The sequence below is a fragment of the Channa argus genome, chromosome 1 (genome assembly GCF_033026475.1).
Source record: "Channa argus isolate prfri chromosome 1, Channa argus male v1.0, whole genome shotgun sequence".
Lineage (NCBI taxonomy): Eukaryota > Metazoa > Chordata > Actinopteri > Anabantiformes > Channidae > Channa > Channa argus.
This window is the reverse complement of record NC_090197.1, coordinates 20,938,428-20,959,852: the sequence shown is the minus strand read 5'-3', so window position 1 is coordinate 20,959,852 and position 21,425 is coordinate 20,938,428. Positions and strand designations below refer to the sequence as shown.

Below are 21,425 nucleotides of genomic sequence, written 5' to 3'. Positions count from 1 at the left end.
AAGAAATGTCACTATGAGAGTTACTTTTCCTGAAAGAACACCAAAATACGTATGTTTTATTGTATATTTTGGGGAACAAAGATTACATTTAAATGAAGCTAGAAGCTACAAATTTTGGAATATCATTATAAGTAGAATATAAGTTAATACTGGCTAAACCAAAATCTGATTCCAGTGGAACTGCTGTTTTTCTCTCCTACACCACCAGCTGGAATGAGGATAGAGGAGTTTTTTCTCTCCAGAGATGAACTAAACAGAGATCCAGCCCTGTCTCCCCACCACCACCCTGGACCTGAAAGTGTTCTCAATTGCTAAATTATTCTTCAAAGTCAGCCAAATTTATGCATACAGTATGTATGAATAGTAGCAGATTCAGTAAATAAAACCCAAATCTCTCTTGTGTTCCAGAGCTCTGAGCAACCTAATATACTGTTTATATCAATGTGAATGATATCAGAAGAGTAGCATTAGGTCTCTTCTAAGCAGACTGTACACTGATCTTTGATCAATTTTAATAATGAAAAAAACAGCCTGTCCCTTGTTGCACATCAATTGTTAGGTATATGAACATGTGGAGGAATCTGACACTGTAAAACAGAGAGAACATGCAAACTCTGCACAGAATTATACCTAAATATTAGAATTCGTCCATCAGTTATCTTAACCACTTTCTATTTTAATCTTCCAGCAGCAGATGGCAGCAGAGAGTCTTTCTGAAAACGTACTGATGTGGCCCGTACAGTAGATGTTTGTGTTGTGTGGGCTGTATCTCAGCATGGTCAATGGCAGCATGTGCATTCCATGCTTATATCAAGGGAGTCTTGCACTAGAGCATCTTTTGCAGAATTGTGTATTGATGCTGTAGTCCTGCGCTTTAAGTAACAGATTCTTCAGGATCACAACAGCACAAGCTCCTCTCCCCACTTTTTAACAGCTTATTTTGAACAATGGCTTTGACAAGGATAGTTTTTCCTGCATGAGGTTAAAGAGTTATTTGTTTGTAATTCACATTATGTTGGAAATGATAAACCTTTGAGAAGCTATGTAATTGTGATTTACTGGACCTGTGGATCCTTGTTTGGAGAGAATGTTGCTCTTTTTGTTGATGGCAGGAAGTGGAGAAGCACTAGAGAATGTTAATGTTGCCTTCTATATTTTGACTACTAAGGGGAGTGTTTATTATTTTGGCCCAATTCACTTAAATATAAGAATAAAAGAAAAAAATGATTACATTTGGCATAATGCAGTGCAGTTCAACAGCGATACAAACTAGGTCAATAGTATTTTATCAAAAGTAGCAACTTTTACAGATAATGAATCAGCAGAAGATACAGAAACATATCAACAAATCATACTGAAGTTATGCCTAACATTTTAATTCAAAGAATATGACAGTTTAGCTTCAGGCGTGTTTTTTTTTTCCTTTAACTGTCAGTCTGAACAAAGATGTCTTCAACTGCAAATTTTAACAAAAGCCTCCTACGTGTAATGTGCTACTTGTAAATCAAATGAGATCAACGGATGGAAATAATTAGTGATAGCACAATATTGCTTATTTGAATTTTTTTTCAACATCCTCCTGACCTTAGCTTACAACACCTCTATGAACAACACTTACTTTCATAACCACAATCACACAAAAACCCATGTGCTGTAAAACTGTAAAAACTATAAAGCTCCATATATGTTATTCATTATTTATTACTTCCTTTGTTTAAAACAATTATAATAAGTATAAAAACAATGATTCCTGTTATGTTAGTAGCAGCAGCAGAAGTAGGAATTAAGATAATTATTAGAAGTTTGATAAATTAAGAGGGTGAAAGTGAGTTTTCCATGCAGGTTGGATTGCAAAGGTCAAACGTTATACCATTTCCATAGCATTCTCAAAAAGCCGAGTGGTGACACCGGGATGTAACTGATGTGGATAGGGTTTTGATTGGTATAAAAAGCCTTCTCAAAGCTTCAATGGCATTACTTTTTTAGCATCCACATTCACCATTTATTTGAGGAGCGATAAAAAAGGCCCATGTGTCTTCACACTCATAGAAATCCTTCAGGTCTGGGGTAAACTCTAACATGTCTTCTCTTTCAATTGGCAGACAAACATTTTCTCAGTCATTAAAAATACTCAGCCAGACAAAGCAGGGTTTTTTTTCTGGGTCAAGTTTATTAATTTGTTGGAAATTTGCCATCTTTTCTTTGGGTGTCTTATTTCCACTAGTTCACTTTTCCAAAAGGCCCTGGCCCAGGAACTTCTCTATCAGAAATGTACTTGATTTACCAGAGATAATTTCATCTTCTTTTATATCAAATGCATTTGTATTTTCACACTTCAAATATTAATTTCTAAAAGTTAAATGTTTCCAATGAATTGAGTGCCATACATAAATAATAATGATAGCTTTATTTATAAAGCATTTATCAAACAAAGTACAAAGCCATCTGTCACTTGTTACTGACAAGACAAGATAATCTCTTACAGTAATTGATCTCTTGGTTGTTCTTTCATGGCCAAACCCAAAATGTACAGAAGATTGTCTGCATTGGCCTTGCTGTTTAAAATTAATGAGGGGCCCAAAACATAAGAACCACCTCTAAATATAATGCACTCCAGTACGACTCTACCACCAGGTATGACCTCAATAATAGTAGAATTATTACCTTAATGATATTTTCAACATAAAAAATCCACTTTCTTTTCTGTGTGCGATTTAGGTGGGTTGTGATACTTTCACTGTTTTCATTTTTGTCTTTTTTACTTTTCTTCCATTTCATCTACCAGCACAAGAGGTTGACTGAGGCAAGTGTCATCTGTCAGCCTGTATAAGGCTTTAGGACTTTCACTAAGCTTGGGCAGCAATAGTCTGAGTAATCGTGAAAATGCCTTCAAATAGTCGGGTAAATGATGAGTCCTGACCGATGTTTCTTGGCATTGTCTAATTAATGGTGTTTTGCTCAAGCAGAATTTTTTTTGCCACGTGTTTTACAAGAGTGGGAGGAAAACTTGGGTTAAAATGCCATCCTGTACTCCATCAAGACTCTCTCTTGGCAGGTGGTTGGTCATTCATGAAAACTGAACAGATGCTTTTCAAAAGTGCTGTTATGACCAGGGTCATTATATCTATTGTTATTGTTTGTTATTGTTTTGTTGTCTCCCTCTCCTCCTTGTTTGTGGGTGTATTTGCGGGTGTCTGTATTTGTGTGTGTGTGTGTCTCTGTGTGTTTGTGTTTGTGTGTGTGTGTGTGTGTGTCTGAGGGATGGGCCACAGGTGGTGTCCATGGATTGGGTGTTTTTGCATTTTGCAGCAGTGTCACCCAGTGCAAAAACAACTGCTTAGGGGACTTTGAACAATGAACTTTAGCAATTTTAAACCTAATCATTTTGTTAAAATGTGCAGCACATGAAACAGTGAAACTGCATTTTTCCTTTCCTTCAAAAGACATTTTCTGACATACTCATGTATGTTCCACTGAGAGAAAGCACATAAGACTGCATGGATAATGGCCCAGCTAGAACATGTCTCAACTTTTTCTGGGCACAGTTGTTGTTTAAAGGTGTAGAAATAATAACGACCAAAACAAGTCAACCAGTGCTGTATGGAATGAGCGCTCGGATTAAGGTGTGAAGCTGTGAAAGTTTAAACATGTGGGTCATTAATAGAAAAATGGCCCTAAACAATATACAATCATGTTTTAAAAATGAGATTTTCTTTGTGTCTTGAATGTCCCGAATTTTATGCATTCCTAATAAGGATTTTGGTTTATTATGTTTTCTACATTTTATTTTCACTTGAGATTCTAAGGAGGTGTGTTACTAATTGCACTTGAGCAAGATTTACTGCAGCACGCTTTTGTCTTTCGGGTGTAGCATGGGACGGACAAATTAGTCTAATTAAAATAGAAATTGGACGGCAGATAAGAGAATAACCAAGAAATTAATCCTGTCACCTAAAAAGTTAAAGGAATAAAAATAGCACTATACAGTTTTGTATACTGACAAATACATATAAACCTAAATAAGAGAATTCATTTCCAAAGTTTTTGAACCTGCAAACAACAAAAAAGGTAAACATATGGCTATTTGATAAACTTCCAAGTCTTGATAAAACCTTTTGTTTAATTGAAAATCCAGAACAATATGAGAATAATATTGCAGATGGTAATTCACAGCTATTCAAAGCTTCATATTCGAATTCTTCAGTCTACCTTAAAAGCAGTATTAAACCAGTAGAGAGCATTGTTCAGTCATTTTCAAGCTGAGAATAAACTAAATAGCATTTCACATGTGCCATGAATGAATACTGATAATGTTCATTTTGACTTTTTACTTCAAAATGAAATATTGCTTAAATATAAGTATTGTAAATTAATTATAGTACTTAATTGCACTCTGCATATTTGCTATTTATGCTCATTTACCATGTTTCTACCTTCTCAATATTAAAAAGTCTCAGGAAGAAAACACTTAGATATAACAGGGATTTTCTTACAGAATCCGTAACATTTGAAAATGTTACCGTATCATTTCTTATTTATTCACCTCTGAACATCAAAGGTCAGCTTTTTAGTGATGGTGACTCTAAATTGCCCGTGTGAATGTGTGTGTGAGTGGTTGTCTGTGTGTTTATGTCTCTCTGTGTTGGCCCTGAGATAGTTTTGATGACCAGTCCAGGGTGGGCCCTGCCGTTCACCCAATGGAAGCTGCACTGTAAGAAATGTCTGTGAAATTAACAGTAAATTGCTGTAAAATCATGACATCAAAAAAATGTAAATCGAAAAACACTAATGCCTTGTTTAATTTACAGTAAAATTGTGTAAAGTGGTGAACCAAACACAGCTGTTAATTCTAAGGTAAATATATGTTAAAATAGTCATATATTATTGTATATTTGACAGAATACTGTACCCTAAACACATAAAAACTGTAATATAAAAATCAATACAATACAGTTAAAAATACAACAAGATGGTGTTAATATAAAGATTTTTGTCCTTTTTTTTACAGAAAGAAACTGCATTACATTATACAAAATCATGTGCTATACTTTACAGTTAAGAATGTGAAAAATTACAGTAGAATTATGTAAATAGATTGGATTGCATAAGTAATTGGAACTAATACATTTTGAAACATTTAAGTGTCTCGTTGGTTACAATGGGCAGCACGGTGGTGGAGTGGTTGGTTCTGCCGCCTCACAGCTAGAAGGTTGCAGGTTCGCATCCCAGGCAAACCATGGCCTTTCTGTGTGCATGTGTGGATTTCCTCTACGTACTGTGATTTCCTTCTCTAAATCTACCAGGACAAAGAACAGTCCCACAGTAGACCATAATCCGACTCCAGTGTTTGATGTTGTGCGTTTTAATGATGACCGGTAGACAACATAATTCAGTTCAACTGTATTTATATAGCGCCAATTCACAACAAAGTCATCTCAAGGCACTTTACAGGATAAAGTCAAGACTATAAAGATGTACAGAGAGAACCCAACAACTCCCCCTTGAGCAAGCCCTTGGCAACAGTGGAGAGGAAAAACTCCCTTTAACGAAAGAAACCTCCAGCAGAACCAGGCTCAGGGTGAGCGGCCATCTGCCTTGACTGGTTGGGGTGAGTGGAAAGTGAAGAGAGAAGAATAGAGCAACAAAAAGCAACAACAAAACATTAGGCAGGTTGGTAGTCAGTCTACTGGTTAGCCAGTAGCTGCACGCTGGAAAACACACAACTTCAAAGCCCGGGGACACCTGCAAAGAGGCACAGAGATAGGGGGACAGAGAAGGACAAAGACAACTATGGGAGAAAACACACAAAGTTAATGTCATACAGTAGTGACAATTGTAGAGTAAGAGGAGAGGAGAGAGGGACAAGAGGAGGAAAGAAGCTAAGTGCATTGGGGGGTGGGTCCCCCAGCAGTCTAAGCCTATAGCAGCATAACAATGACTAACTATAAGCTTTATCAAAGAGGAAGGTTTTGAGCCCCAAATCAGAACTGGGAGCTGGGAGCTGGTTCCACAGGAGAGGAGCTTGATAGCTAAAGGCTCTGTCTCCCATTCTACCTTTGGAAATTCTGGGAACAACAAGTAGGCCTGCATTCTGAGATCAAAGTGGTCTACTGGGACGATATGGTAAATGGTAAATAGTCACTTATATAGTGCTTTTATCCAAAGCGCTTTACAATATAGCTTCCCATTCACACACACACACACACACACACACACACACACACACACACACACACACACACCAATGGCGGTGGCTGCCATGCAAGGTGCTCACCTGACCCACCACTTGGGGTTCAGTGTCTTGCCCAAGGACACTTCGACTTGGAGCGGGGATTAAACCACTGACCCTGTGGTCAATGGTCAATTGCCTTACCAACTGAGCTACAGCCACCCCCATGGTGCTATGAGGTCCATTCAGAGCTTTATATGTAAGAAGCAGGGTTTTAAATTTTATTCTAAATTTAATGGGAAGCCAATGGAGAGAAGCTAGTGAAGGTGAAATATGATGTCTTGCTAGTTCCAGTCAGCACTCTTGCTGCAGCATTTTGGATTAATTGCAGGCTCTTTAGGGAGTTACTGGGGCATCCTGAAAGTAGGGCCTTACAGTAGTCCAACCCAGAAGTAACAAATGCATTGACCAGTTTTTCGGCATCACTTTGAGACAGGATGCTCCTAATTTTGGCAATGTTCAGTAGGTGGAAGAAGGCTTTTCTAGAGATTTGTTTAATATGTGAGTTAAAGGACAGATCCTGATCAAAAATAAATCCAAGGTTCCTTGCAGTAGTACTGGAGGCCAGACTTATGCCATCTAGAGTAACAATATGGTTGAACAGCATATTTCTGAGGTTTTAGGCCCAAATACTATGACTTCAGTTTTGTCTGAGTTTAGAAGTAAACAATTGTGGGACATCCAGGCCTTTATGTCTTATAGGCATGAAGCTGTATTAACTGATTATTTTCATCTGGTTCCATAGATAAATATAGCTGGGCATCATCAGCATAGCAGTGGAAATTTATGGAGTGTTTTCTAACAATGTTGCCTAAAAGAGATATATAAAGTAAAAAGTATTGGTCCTAACACAGAGCCTTGTGGAACTCCATAGCTAACCTTTGTGTACATGGAGGATTCATCATTAACATGGACAAATTGAAATCTATCAGATAGATAAGATTTAAACCAACCAACATAAAACATGTTATTATAGTTAGAAAGTATGTGTTTGACTTGTCACTGTATGTAGTGTTTCGGTTGTATGCAATCTGTAGCAGCTATAGCTCAGTTTGTAAGGCAGCCGTCCACGACCACAGGGTCAGTGTTTCGATTCCCCTCAAACGGCCATTTAACTAAACCATACCCTGAAGTTTTACTGCCTAGACTTAGCCAGTATTGTTTCTTAGCATAACCTTACCCTAAGGTTGTTTTTTCTAACCATAACACAGTTTTGTGTGTATATAAAGTCTCTGTCGTGACATGAAATGGTGGGACTCATGAAGTGTCCTTTAGTTATGCCTATCTTAGCTATCATTGGACAAGAGGCAGGGTACACCCTGAACAGGTCTCCAGTCTGTCTCAAGGCCTACACAGATAGACATACAACCATTCACACTCACATTAAATCCTACGGGCAATTTAGAATCACCAATTAATCTAATGTGCATACCTTTGAACTCTGGGAGGAAACTGAGATACCTGGAGGATACAGCTGGCTGTGGCTTTAGACCAAAGGCCTTCTAGCTGTGAGGCAACAGTGCTAAAGATTTCACCGCTGTGCTACCCAAAGATATGCCTCCCCTTACATTAATCTGAACCCAGTAACATTTACAATTAGTTAATGTGAAATGTCTCAGTGAAGAAAAAGACTATGTGACAAAAATGGGAAATCTATGCTGACACTGCAACCTAAAGTAAAAATGTTGATATACAGTAAAGTGTGTTATGCTTATGATTAAGTGACATATGCTGTTAATTTTTGGCTCATAACAACAGAATAAATTAGTACCAATAACAAGAAAAACTGTATATCCAAAAAACATAAAATTATTTTTTTATAATAAGAAAAGCAGCTTATGCCATTATAATGAGATATTTCAATTTAATGGATGTTCTGAAACACTGAGATAATTTTCATGACTTAACAACAAACTGATCATAAAATGTTTAAGGTGACAATGTTATACTTATGTTCTATACAGTAGCTGTTAATTTGTTTTACATTTTTCATGATAAAATTAAAATTTTCTTAAGTTAAATGATTATGGCTATTTTAAATGTAACAGTAATCGTTTTCAATTTTGTGACATTCCCGCAAAAATAAACGTTCTCGTCTCAAGTTGAGCTAGTCTCGTCAAATCACAGAGCAGCAGCGTGTTTTTCCGTTCTCTCATTGGACTATTTGATTATCGCGGGAGCAGCGATCTATGGGCGAAGTGCGCGCTCAGTCTGTCGCTGCATGGATTTGTCTGTACGGGAGGACGTGGAGAATCACGAGCTATAGCATTGTCTGGTAAGCTAAACATTTATTTTCTTTAAGCTTGAAATAAATGACCTTATTTCAGCAAAATGCTAGCTTATGGTTTTGAGCGAGGGTTTATTTTGTAGTTTAGAATAAGGCTCACTGACTGGGTCTGTCTAATTAGTGGACGCATGAACTTGGACTGTTTTTTTTGGCAGCATTATTTGAGGGTGAAAATGTTCTAGGGTGAAAACGGACGGTTGTTAGTGGTAGTTTGATTAAAAATGAGTAAAATTATCTGCCGTTTTTGCAACAAAACACTACAGACTTTGAGGGGTTATGTGCTGCATTGTAGAGTTCATAGGACCGAACCCCATTGTTTTTTCACATGTGTCGGCACAGACTGCAAGCGGACATTTTGTTCTTACGCAGCTTTTAAAGCTCATTTCTATCGAGTTCACAATGTGCCTGCTCCCTCTGGTACTGCTAAAGCAGTTGTTACAGATTTCAAATGTGCATTTTCGCTGTGTGCGCACCAATTTCAAACAGTGAAAGAACTGATATCCCACTTAAAGGAGCATATAGTGGAGGGACGAGTTGTGTCGTGTCCAGTAGCAGGTTGTAAAAATACGTTCACCGTGAAATCTTCATTCACTGCACATATGTCCAGGAAGCATAAAGCATGTTCTATAGAAAGCATAAGTGACATCTACAAGGAAGCTATTTCTGTTGTCACTACATGTGAAGATGTTTCCCAGAGCTTAAATGATGTAACAACAAATGAAAGCACTGATTTGCCAGAGAATTTCAGTGCGACCTTTCTTAGGAATATATGTTTGTTTTATCTAAAACTGCAAGGGCAGCACCTTCTTCCAGCCTCAACAATACAGACGATTGTTGAAGAGATGCAAAATCTGCATGAGATGGGACAGGATTACACTTTAACTAAGCTACATTTACTTTTAAAAAATGACATGGGTCTAACAGATGATGCTGTTGCTAAAATTATTGATTGTGTAAAGGATTCAGATCTCTTCTCTGTCTGTCATCAGGGGCCGCTGAGAACAACATATACAAGAGCTCAGACATTCAAAAAGATGTTCAAATACATTGGGCCTAAAAAAGTCATGTTAGGAACAGATGAAAATATGACGCAAAAGTTTGCTTACTACATACCAGTGAGAGAAACGTTAAAAAGCTTATTAGAATCAGAATTCTGGAAGAATTTGTCCCAACAGTTTTGTGAAACAGACTCAGAGGATTTTTGTGACATTAGTGATGGCCAAAACTTTAAGACCAACAAGTTCTTCACAGAAAATCCAGGATGCCTAAAACTAATTCTATACCAGGATGCCTTTGAAATTGTGAATCCCCTCGGCTCTGCTAAGAAGAAGCACAAGGTTGTTGCAGTCTATCTTTCTGTGGCAAATTTACCTACTCATATGCGGTCAAATACTGATTACATGTCTCTTGTACTACTTTGTGGAGAGAATGACCTAAAACAATTTGGAAGTGCTAAGATTTTCTCTGACATGTTGGTAGATTTAAAAGAGTTGGAGGACAATGGGATAACTATAGGTGATGAAACAATCAAAGGGGCTCTGTATTGTATTGCTGGTGACAATTTGGGTTCTCATAGCATCGGTGGATTTACTGAAAACTTTAGTAATTCTCAGTACTTTTGCAGATACTGTGAAATCACACGAAGTGAATTTCAAAGTGATGATCCAAATGTATGTGGCCCACAGCGTACTCCTGAGAATTATAATTCTGCTGTTGGTGATCTACAAATCAATGACGTCCAGAACAGCAAAGGCATAAAGGTAAACTCAGTTTTCAATGTTCTGAAATCATTCCATGTTTGCCAGCCTGGCCTCCCACCTTGTTTAGGTCATGACATTTTTGAAGGTGTCCTATCCTATGATGTTGCACTATACCTGAAGTACTTTATTAAGAAAAAGAAATGGCTTACATATTCGCTTTTGAACCGGCGCATGAAGCAGTTTAAGTACAAAGGATCTGATGCTCTCACAAAGCCATGTGCTGTCAACTCTGAAGCATCCAAGCTTTCAGGTCAGGCCGTTCAAAATTGGAATTTGTTAAGGTTGCTGCCTGTATTAATTGGTGACAAAGTGCAAAATCCAGAAGATGATGTGTGGCAGTTAACTCTCCAACTTAAAGATATTGTTGATATGATTTGTGCACAAAAGATTTCAGTGGCACAGGTAGCTTATCTTGAAATTATAGTCCAGGAATATTTGGAATCAAGGAAGTATTTATTTCCTGAGAGTCCACTAAAACCAAAACACCATTTCTTGCGCCACTATCCGGCCCTAATTTTGAAATTTGGTCCCTTGATTCGATTGTGGACGATGCGTTTTGAAAGTAAACACAGCTACTTCAAGAGGTGTGCCAGACATCTCAAAAACTTTAAAAACCTTTGCTCAACTTTATCTGAAAGACATCAGATGTTTCAGGCATATCTTTTAGCTGGATCAGGATGCAGCCAGCTTCTGCAAGTCAAAGACAGTTGTACCTTTTACCCCAACCTTTACAGTGATGCAATTAAAAAAGCAGTAAGAGAGTTTGACTTTTCAGGACACAATACTAGCGTTTCCACAGAAATACAGTATAAAGGCACATTGTATAAAAAGGGGGATTTCCTTGTGTCAAAAAATGAGGAATCCATGGAATTTGGTGAGCTGCTTATTATTTTAATTAAAAACGATGAAGCTGTCTACTTGCTAATGGATATACACAAAGCTGACTATCATTCTGAATACCATTTGTACTCGGTGACAAAACAGAGTACAAGGACGCAATGTCTTAACATTAATGACTTGGTAGATTTTTATCCATTACCATCATACGTTCTGAACAGCCACCAAGTCATTCCACTGAAACACAGTGTGTTATCAAAATAAATGTGATCTTTGCCATTGTAGTGGAGAAACCGTAGTATTGCACATATATAAAGTGACAGCAGTTATTTTTTTCTTCCTCTAGATGTACAGAGATTAAAAGTGAAAAGAAGAGGCTTCTCTCATCTGTAGAAATGTCTTAATTTATTTTGTCTTCTTTCATTTGTAATCTTGAAAATCTGTCATACTTCTTTGATTCCAGAAATGACTGACTTGGAGCAAACATTTCTACCCACCGCCATCACTGAGGTCATGCCTGACCTCCCGGATGCAGTGAAAGATATTCTTGAAGAAACCTTACAGTCCCTTGGGGTCGAGACGTATGATGATTTTTCATTTATTGAGGAAGCCGATTTGCTGTCGGCATTGAGGCCAATTCAAGCTCGCAAATTCCTTGCTGCTTGGAAGCTGAAATGTAAGCAAAGTATTGCAGTACAGAAGGCATTCAATGGCCAAAATAGTCTTTGTAAAAGATTGAGAAATATAAAAATATTAACATGTGTCACTGAAACCTTTTTCTGTGTGCTTTGCAGGCCAGACACCGGAAACTATTAGCTCATCTGTCCATGCCTCGCCAGTACCTGTAACATCCTTGCAGTCTCCTTCACCCAGAAGTTCTTCCTCAGCCTCTTCCAACAGCAGCCAAAGTCCAGGTGTAGACTGGATGGATACTTTTATAATACCATGGGATAAGTTCCCAGAAGAACTGATGCAATCATTGGAGAGAGGGAAAAGACCAAGCCCTAAAATGAGAAGGGAGATGGTCCGGATTTTGGTTCGCGAGATGATGCAAGTAAGTTCTTGCATAAGTAAAAGGAATACTACTGAAATTGCCAAAAAGATTGTGGCTAAATATCCAAATTCTCTGCAAGATGTTATAGAGGGAGATGTGATTGGCCCAGGGTATCACTCTCTAGTCAAGCAAATGCAAAATAGGATAGAGAATGTGAGGCGGCCTACGACCCCAAAAATAAGAAAACGAAGGCATCGCACTGATGATTCTGACACAGACGAAGTCCCTCCGGAGCAAAGAGCCGCAATTCAAGACACTTATGGATGCATTAATTGGGATTTAAAATTCCTGCCCCGTGGAGAGACTCTAGAGAGTCAGCAGGAAAAGAAAGAAAAACTGAAGAAGATGGATCAGCAAGCAGATGCAAATGCGGAAGAGGTCAAATGTCTGATGAAACTGACTTTTTACACACAGCGTAAACAGGTCAACCAGGGGACAAATATAAAACACCTTCAGGAAGAGTGGCCATTTTGGTTCAAGGAACTTGGCATGGCAGTCCACTTCAAGGAACTCACTGGTATTGGACTTAAAGAAACGTTCATACGGAATGTTGATTTGAAGGGGAAACGACTCCTGAACTACATGAATACGGTTTGTGTGAACAAAAGCAAAAGGTTTCTACAGGATGTAACAAAGTTTAAAGTGCTGAGAGGACAGATGAGTGGTTGCTCTGAAGACATTAAAGAGATAATGCTGCTCCTGCTGTCCTACTTTGATGAGAAGGAAGATGTCATGTTCTGCTATGTGGATGGCGTATGCCTGGCTGGGGAAGTACAGATGGATCAAGTTCAATTGACTCCCACCATTGTTGTGTGTGTTAAGTAAACATTGTTTTTCTTACATTTCTCTATGCTTTACTTTTAATTTTTTTTGAAAATGTTTAAGTCCAAATTGTTTCATGAAACATTTCAGGAACATTGTCCCATCGTAATTTTTATTTAATTGTGTGTTTTTATTTGCTTGCTTTTGCTTTTTAGGACAATCCTGCTTTTCCTCAAGACGTTTTATGCTGAGTGTTGATCGAAACATTGTGCATGACAATATAACCTGCATGGTTTCTGCCATTTGCATGATGTTTGGGAGCTATTATTGCTTTAACATCCATTACCCATCACAGCTGGCATCAACCCTGGAGTTTTTGCAGAGGTGTGTCTTTTAGATGGGCTTTATCCAACATACTCACATTACTGAACTTAAAGTAGCTACTCCGACCTGTTGTTGGGGGACTTGTCATTTTACCTTTCACTGTTTTGTGTCTCTAAAATATTAGCTAGAATAAAAAAAATTATGGTGCGTGTGGTTCCCATCAATAGTAATACATTTTTTCTTTTTCTTCTCTTTTCCAAGGTGTTTTTTTTCCATCAACCCAGAGAAGGGTACTAAAGTGGAGAAGACCAGCACATCTCGTCTTCATGTGAACCCCAGAGTGCTTACCTTGATTCAAGAACTTTCAGACCATGAGTGGCGTGATGTTTGAATATGGACTGAACTCAGTAGAATTTATGGCACATAATGATGCCCTACATGGAGTTTAGAGGTTAGTTTCACCTCATTATCTGCTTAGTTCTTCAAGCTCAAGAAACAGAAATTTTTAACTCCATTGTTACTGAGTTTTAATATTGTTGTATTAAATTTTTTTTTTATGTCTCTTCTTCATTTTGAAGACTTGTTTAAAGATGTTTTAGTTAAGGAAATGCAATCCTTAAGGGAGGAAAAATAATAGTTAGAATAACTTGGAATAACAAAAGTTAAAAATGTATTTGTCCCTATGACATTTTTTGAGTAAAGCCTCCCCCACTTTTTTCCCAACTTTGGTATTTCAGTTCAAAAAGCAGGATTGTAAATGTATCACATTCTTTGTTTTTTAGATTTGTAAAGTACATATCACAAATACATATGCTGAGAATTAACTTGAATGAAAATGATTAACTGTTTTGAGATGAATAAATTCTTGGAATGGCAAGTTTTTTTATTTCTTTTTTCTTTTTGTACAATACCTCCATGCTTGATCTGTATTGCATAGGTTATATTAAGATTTCCTCTGCAAGTCAAATATAACAGGACAATCCATTTTAAATAAAATGATCGAACTTGCATGTAATGTATGTAGAGAAACTATTTTGGACAGAGCAATGATCCTAGTGGTCTTTAGTTTTTGAGATTGATACTGAAAATTATTCAGAACGGGATTTTATGCCTTTAAACTGCTCAATACATTTTGTAAAAAATTACAGTATTTAGATGTTGCTTTTTCTGTAAAACTCTTGTCATTAATACTGGAAAAGACACTACAATCCACACAACATTTGATTAAAATTTGCAGAAAAATTCCGTTAAAAGAGCCTTATAAAGAGGATTTTACAGTTAAATTGTGTTGCGTGTTTGGTATTTTTCAATAAAATAAAATGGGATTTAATGCAAAATAAGCGACAACTCTATGTAAATATTACTGAAATAATCTGTAGTTTTTACAGCATTGTCATGTTAACACAGCAGATAGGAGCCGTTATATTTACAGATTTAAAATGTAAATTTTTTGTAGAATTTCAACAGTTTTAAACTGTAAAATATACATTTTTTTCCTGTAAAGATGTTAACAGTGATCCTGTTTTTTTTACAGAATTATTCTGGCAACCACAGCTGCCAGTTTTTTTCCGTAAAAACAACAGTTTTTTTTTTACAGTGTGATCAGCTCCAGCAGCCTGCGACTCCTGACGGGACATGCGGTTACAGTGGTGAATGCATCGGGACTTATGTGGGTCATGCTTGTAGACTGCAGCTGGACGTGATCACGGTTGCACATGGATATTGATTTACGTTGTTTAAAATCTTCGCGCCGCATCTGATTTATTGCGTGTTTACTTTCCGCACGGTGGCTCATCTACTCGAATAAAGTCAGTCTCCAAATTTGGACATATTTCCCAGAATGAATTTCGACCAGATCCTCGTTGCAATTGGAGGCTTTGGCAAATATCAGAAAATGTTGTACACATGGATTTGTTTACCTCAGATCCTCCTCGCCTTTCACATGATGGTGAGCATCTTCACTGGAGCCACTCCGCCACATCACTGCGGAGACAGCTCCAGCTCAGTGGAGGGGAATCAGTCTTTCGTCTCCGGGACACTCAGCCTGAACTTCAGCCTCTCGGATTCGTCCTGCTTCTCTTCTGATGTTCTGCAGCAGAGCAACCGAACTGAACGCGTCCCGTGTATCCACGGATGGACGTACAGCAAGGAGACTTTCCAGAGCACCACAGTCACAGAGGTAGAATCATGCACTCTAGAAAAGAATGGTTATGTTTTTTCCCTAAACCAACAACGACACAAGTGATAAATCATGTGCATACAACTTTACAATAAAGATAAATGTGTTTAAACTGAAATGATAAACACCTGTTTGCATGTCTTGATGATGATGATTAACTTATGCTAAACTACTCATTTAAAAAATATAAGAGAAAAAAAATATCAAAAAGTATCATAGTTTTAATACTAAACAACATCACACAAAGTATAGAGATACAGGCTCTTTATAATAGTAAATGATAAGGCATGAAAGCACCATACATGGCTGGACTAACCTGCTGGGACTAACCATGGGACAAAAATGAACTACCTGTCCCCCATCAACCCCCTCCTTTACCTGTCTGTACAGGAAATTACGTTTTCTGTAGGCCAACAATGGAAGTTAGCATCTCCCCGTTCCCTTGACAAAATGTCAATGGGATTTTACCAGTCTCAATTGGATTAATATAGAAGTTAGCTCTGTTATAAACTAAAGTTTATGATATTTTATTTAGAAACATAATCTGCACAGATGAACATCACTTTTATGATCTTTTGAAGCTTAAATGTATAAAAGCCATAAGTAAAAGCTGTTGTTAGGCTATAAATGAACTACACCACGGCTGCATGACTTAAACGCCACCGCCACTAAACATGTAATAATGTAAACGTGTAATTAATATTTTTCTACAAAAGCCTTTCTTATTAGTGACCTGATATACTGTAGCTAGTGGTTGTAAAACTGAACAAGCTTGTAAAGATGCATTAGTGAGACAAGAACTCTTTGGTTGCAAGAAGATGATGTTCTGTGTTCAGTGTTAACTACAAACCTTATTTCAGACATTTACCAAAAACACATTGAAAAACCAATAGGCTTCAGTATGAGGGAACACGATTTCCAGCTTTTTGGACTTATTGCCAAGACACTAGATTATAGTTTTGTTTGTTTTATATTTTGGCAAATGGATCTATTTGCTTTCTATGTGACAATGAGAAAACTGATTCCATGCACATTGTATCTGTCCAACAAACATGTTAGCAGGTAATCCACCTACCAATACCTAATTATTTTACCAAATAACAGGTTATCTCTACTTTGTTTAATCTGTATAAAAGGGAAAATGAATATTTCTTAGACATTTTAGATGATAAATGTGAATGCAAGAATTTGGGGACATTGCTACTCCAGGTCAAGAAATAGTCCAGCACATGAACTTCTTTCCATTTCAGTTTCTGTTTGGATTAAACAAAGAAAATATAAAAATATGATTTTTACCCCTAGCTGCTGACCATATCTAAACTAAAAGTACATGCATAGAAATGTATTCCTTCTAATCTAACTCAGAGGAAGACAGCAGGTCTCTAAGTTTAGCTGCCTTTGCATAGAACATATAAGTGCCAGTAGATATAAGTGTGTAGATGTGAAAAACCAGACTAGTTTCTAAGCTCCACTAACAACCCCTCGCTACTGTTTTTATTTCTTCCAGTGGGACCTGGTGTGCGACAAAGCTGGACTGAACAGCCTTGGTTCATCTGTCTACATGTTTGGTCTGTTAGTGGGATCTGTGGTGTTTGGGGCCATGGCTGACAGGTAGGCTGTCTCTGCTGGAGCCCTGTAACCTTTCACTTCATACAGTCACAACACAGAGTCAGATGCATAACATCAAAGCATGGCTGCAGGGGCACACACAGCTGGAGTCCTTGGTGTACGCTGGCCTTGTGTAAGAAAGTAGGACAGTCGATACATCATGCTGTGTTCAAGAGCTAAAGTTACACACAAGGGATTGAGTGTTCCAGATTTAACTCTTCTTAGAATTGATGTTTGTGTCTTAAACATCTCATGATGAAAATTGTATATAACTTGGTGGGTGAAAGGTCGTGAAATGTGCACAGTGCACTGAAATTCTAGCATACTGGAGAAATTCCTGAGGGCGTCTTAGCACTGACTGCCACTTTTTTCACTTCAGTCACAGCCACAGTGGTTCACATATGCACTCATCTATGCATGTGGTTTAAGAGCATAGTCATGTCCACCACTTCTCTCTCTGTGCAAGGTACGGCCGACGTTTCGTCCTGCTGCTGTCCATCGCTCTTCAGACTGTGTTTGGAGTCGCTGTGGCCTTTGCACCCAACTTCCCCATCTATGTGATTCTTCGCTTTATAGTTGGCACCACTATATCGGGAGTCATCATAAATGCCTTTGTACTTGGTACTGACAAAGCATACTGAACTTGTGAGGTTATCTTACATTTCAAATGACAGATTCACCAACAAGTTTAGTCTTTAAGATAAGAATTTAAAAAAGAGGCTCTAAGGATTGTTGGCCTGTTGAATGAAAGTTGACAGCCATAATTAATTGCTATAGATTTTGCAGTTGGATGAGAAAAACATGTTACCTAATGCTTTGTGCTGTTTTGTGCAACTTTTGCCCAACCCCAGAACACAAACCCTTGCCAGTTTTCCCTAACCTTAAACGTCCAAACCACCACCTTAGTTTAACCCTTTGCCCATGATCCCTCCTCTCCTCTCTCCTGTCCTCTCCTCTCCTCCAAAACCCTGAACCATTTTTTCTCCATAGGCACTGAGTGGACATGCACCAAGAGACGAATGCTAGCGGGTATCATCACTGACTATGCCTTTGGCCTGGGCTACATGTTGTTAGCAGGTGTAGCATATCTGATACGAGACTGGAGAAAGTTGCAACTGGTTATATCAGCTCCAGGCTTCCTGCTTATCTTCTATATATGGTGTGACATTAAACTGCCATCTCAATGTTAGCATCATTGTGTATCCATACATTTCTTGTACATGAATACATGAATAACCTATTTTTTCTCTCCCTCTTTGTCTGTTGTGCTTTTCACCTGTCTCCTGTCAGGGTGCTCCCTCAGTCTGCTAGATGGTTGTTGGCCAAAGATAGAAGAGAGGAAGCCATTGCGCTCCTCCGCAAGGCAGCACTTGTTAATGGCCGGGTCTTACCTTCAGCTGTACAGGTGTTTTTGTCTGCTGCTGATCTTTTGAAGACAAATGCTTTAGTAAAAGGGTGGGAATGGTGTTCTCTCTTTATATATTTCTTCTATTAGTGTCAACAAATCCTATAAGAAGACCAAACCAGCAATGTGGTTTTCCACTGCTCTTCTCTGTCTACATTACTTAGCCCATTGTTACATGCTGCAGATGCACAGAGTTACTGTTGATGAGAAGACTGACTCTACACATGCCTTGTATGAACCCACAGCCCATAGCTGGTTAGCTGACCTTTTAAAAGTACTGGAAACGACTAACCTGGCCCTGTCCAAATTTAACAAGTTAACATTTTACATCGTCTTACTTTTGGAAAGACCCTGGTTTGCTCTTTCCCTGTTTTCCATTATTTACTCTGCAGATGGAAAAGTAGGATTCTTATTACATTTGCGGAAAAATATATAAAATAATTTAATAATTAAATTTTTCTAATTATTTCTAACTATTTCTAACATAAATATGTAGAAACTGGCCATCCAGTTTCCCAAAACCACTGTGCAATGTGTTTGTACAAAATGTTTCATTAATAGTAAATAGTGCAGATTTGGTGTTCCTGTGAGAATTAATACAGCCAAGACAGAATATGTAGGATTTATGGAAACTAAAACATTTTATCAAAATGAAGGAATGTGTCACTCAGCAGTGCAGCTCTTTGTTGGTCTGGGAGTTTTCATAAGATTTGGTGAAATAAGTATAGCCAGGCTTATCCTTTAAATATTTAGGAGTATGTGTGTGTCTGTGTAACAGATTGAGAAGTGTGCCATTTTGGGTGGGGAGAAGCGATGCCCATCAGCAGTGGATCTCATACGAACACCTCAGATGAGGAAGAGGGCTGTTATCTTATTCTACCTCTGGTAAATCATAAATATTATGTTTTTAGGGGTATTGTAACAGAAATAATCTCAGTTCTTTGATGATCTCCTTTCCCTTTTGTCTGTTTCATTAAATCTTTTTTACCCAACAGGTTTGTGAATGTTCTGGTGTATTATGGCCTCTCACTGGGTGTGTCCAGGTTAGGGACAAACCTTTACCTGAGCCAGTTTGTGTTTGGGTTGATTGAGATCCCAGCTCGTTCTCTAGTGCTGGTAATCCTACCCTATAGCCGCCGACTCTCCCAGAGTGGATTTCTGGTGATCGGAGGGCTTGCCTGTCTTCTCATGCTTGTTGTGCCTGCAGGTAAGATGGACACTGTACTGTATCTGTTTTCATATAGTGATATAACAAGAGTACATGCCTGTGATGTCTATACCTGGTAGAATTTCTCTCCTATTTGGCTTTTCTATTAACCTCACTTTTCTTCAATGTGCAGATCATCCTAATGTACTGACTGGTCTTGCAATGGCAGGGAAATTTGGTATTACTGCTTCTTTTGCTGTAATTTATGTGTACACTGCTGAGATATTCCCCACTGTACTACGGTAAGACACCCATGTTCAATTACATTTCTCTCACACACAATGAAGTGATTTATTTAAATTTCTAAGTAAGTAAAATATTTCCCTTTTGTTACCATAGGCAAACTGGAATAGGTATATCCAGTATGTTTGCAAGGATGGGTGGTGTATTAGCACCCATTATTAACATGCTTCATAACCACAGCCCTGCTACTCCCCTGATCATTTTTGGTACCTCTCCACTGTTGGGTGCCATCCTTGCTCTGGCACTTCCTGAAACTGCTGACAGGCCTCTTCCTGACACAGTGGAGGACGCAGAGAACTGGGACACAAGGTGTTACTTCTGTTTTTACAGTGATAGGACAGAATCTTTGGTGAATTTAATTGTCTTTTTTTGGTTTTGTTTTGTTTTTGCATATAACCTTGAGCTCAAGTGTGCCCTTGATGCTTAGCCTCCATGACCACAAACAGAACATAAAATGTCACTGTAGTGTTAGTCTTCATGTGAAATCCCAAAGTCTGCAACAGCTTACTGTGTTTTGTCTCCTGCAGGTCACCTCCCAACAAGAAGCGAAGTGAAATGTGTGATGATATTAGCAAATTATCCAGAAGCACAGAGGAGCAGGAGCTCCAACATCTAGCAAGCCAGACATAACTGCATTGACAAGGATCCACTCATTATGCAGCCTCCACTTTGTTAACTAAAGATAAAAGTACTTCAAACACCGTCTATGCAATAACATGCCAGGGTCTGATAAATCCAAGCATGTTTTAACCACCAACCTAGGATGCAGGTGCATGCACTCAAAATGGAATTGAGTTCTGCTGCCAAGGCATATCAATCACACATCTTTACCAGATGCAGGTAAACACCTGTGGGAGTCAGGAATAGTTACTTTTGCAAACCTGCACATTACTCAGGCACATTTACTCCAATTTGGGGGATTTGTTTGATACATTTAGTTATGTGGAGAGACTGTCCAAGAACACAAGGATGGCACAGTTAAATATATATTTTTAACATATAAAGGTTTTTGAAACCTGTGCTGATGTGAAGATTATACTGGACAAGTCTTTAGCAAATAAATACTTCTTCTGTAATGGATTAAGTGCTGTCTTGTTGAGCCACTATTTTTAAGACAAATGTTTCTGGACTGAAAGATTTTTTTTTTTTTATGCATTTGATAAAGGCATTTTTGTGCGCCAAGTCTTTATAGTTTGTGGTATATCTGTTGTATGTTGATGCTGCATTAAACAAGAAACTACCTTGTTTTACATTTCATGTTCAGAGAAATCCAACTAGTGATTTCATGCACTAGTTAAATGTATTTACCTTATGTAGACTTTAGTTCGACTAGTGTAGTTAATTTGTAATGAAAATGTAGAATGTTACATTTAACAAATGTAAAGAGCTGTTGTCATGTATATAGATTAAGGATACACACATTGTCACCCCTTTTGTTCTTTTACAAAATGGAATATTAAGCAAAATTGCTTATTTCAACTGTCTAAATACAATAACCAATGGTCCTCCAAAAAATAAAAATAAAAATAA

General features: G+C 38.0%; 1 protein-coding gene across 5 annotated transcripts; it reads left to right on the top strand.

Annotated features, from left to right (window-relative positions):
* The first annotated feature begins 4,703 nt into the window (after positions 1-4,703).
* Positions 4,704-21,402, top strand: LOC137128480 (solute carrier family 22 member 13-like). Of its 5 annotated transcripts, XM_067506557.1 has the most exons (15): positions 4,704-8,504; positions 10,141-10,276; positions 11,577-11,789; positions 11,908-12,979; positions 13,145-13,313; positions 13,515-15,432; positions 16,940-17,043; positions 17,507-17,661; positions 18,031-18,199; positions 18,331-18,445; positions 19,224-19,330; positions 19,441-19,652; positions 19,786-19,894; positions 19,992-20,204; positions 20,423-21,402. In XM_067506557.1, exons 6-15 carry the CDS (start codon positions 15,094-15,096, stop codon positions 20,523-20,525), a joined length of 1,626 nt encoding a protein of 541 aa, XP_067362658.1. In that variant the 5' UTR covers positions 4,704-8,504; positions 10,141-10,276; positions 11,577-11,789; positions 11,908-12,979; positions 13,145-13,313; positions 13,515-15,093; the 3' UTR covers positions 20,526-21,402. The 5 variants fall into 5 exon arrangements, with proteins under 5 accessions (XP_067362658.1, XP_067362666.1, XP_067362675.1 ...); XM_067506565.1 differs by having other exon boundaries at positions 10,202-10,276; positions 11,908-13,313; XM_067506574.1 differs by lacking the exon at positions 13,145-13,313.
* The last annotated feature ends 23 nt before the right edge of the window (positions 21,403-21,425 follow it).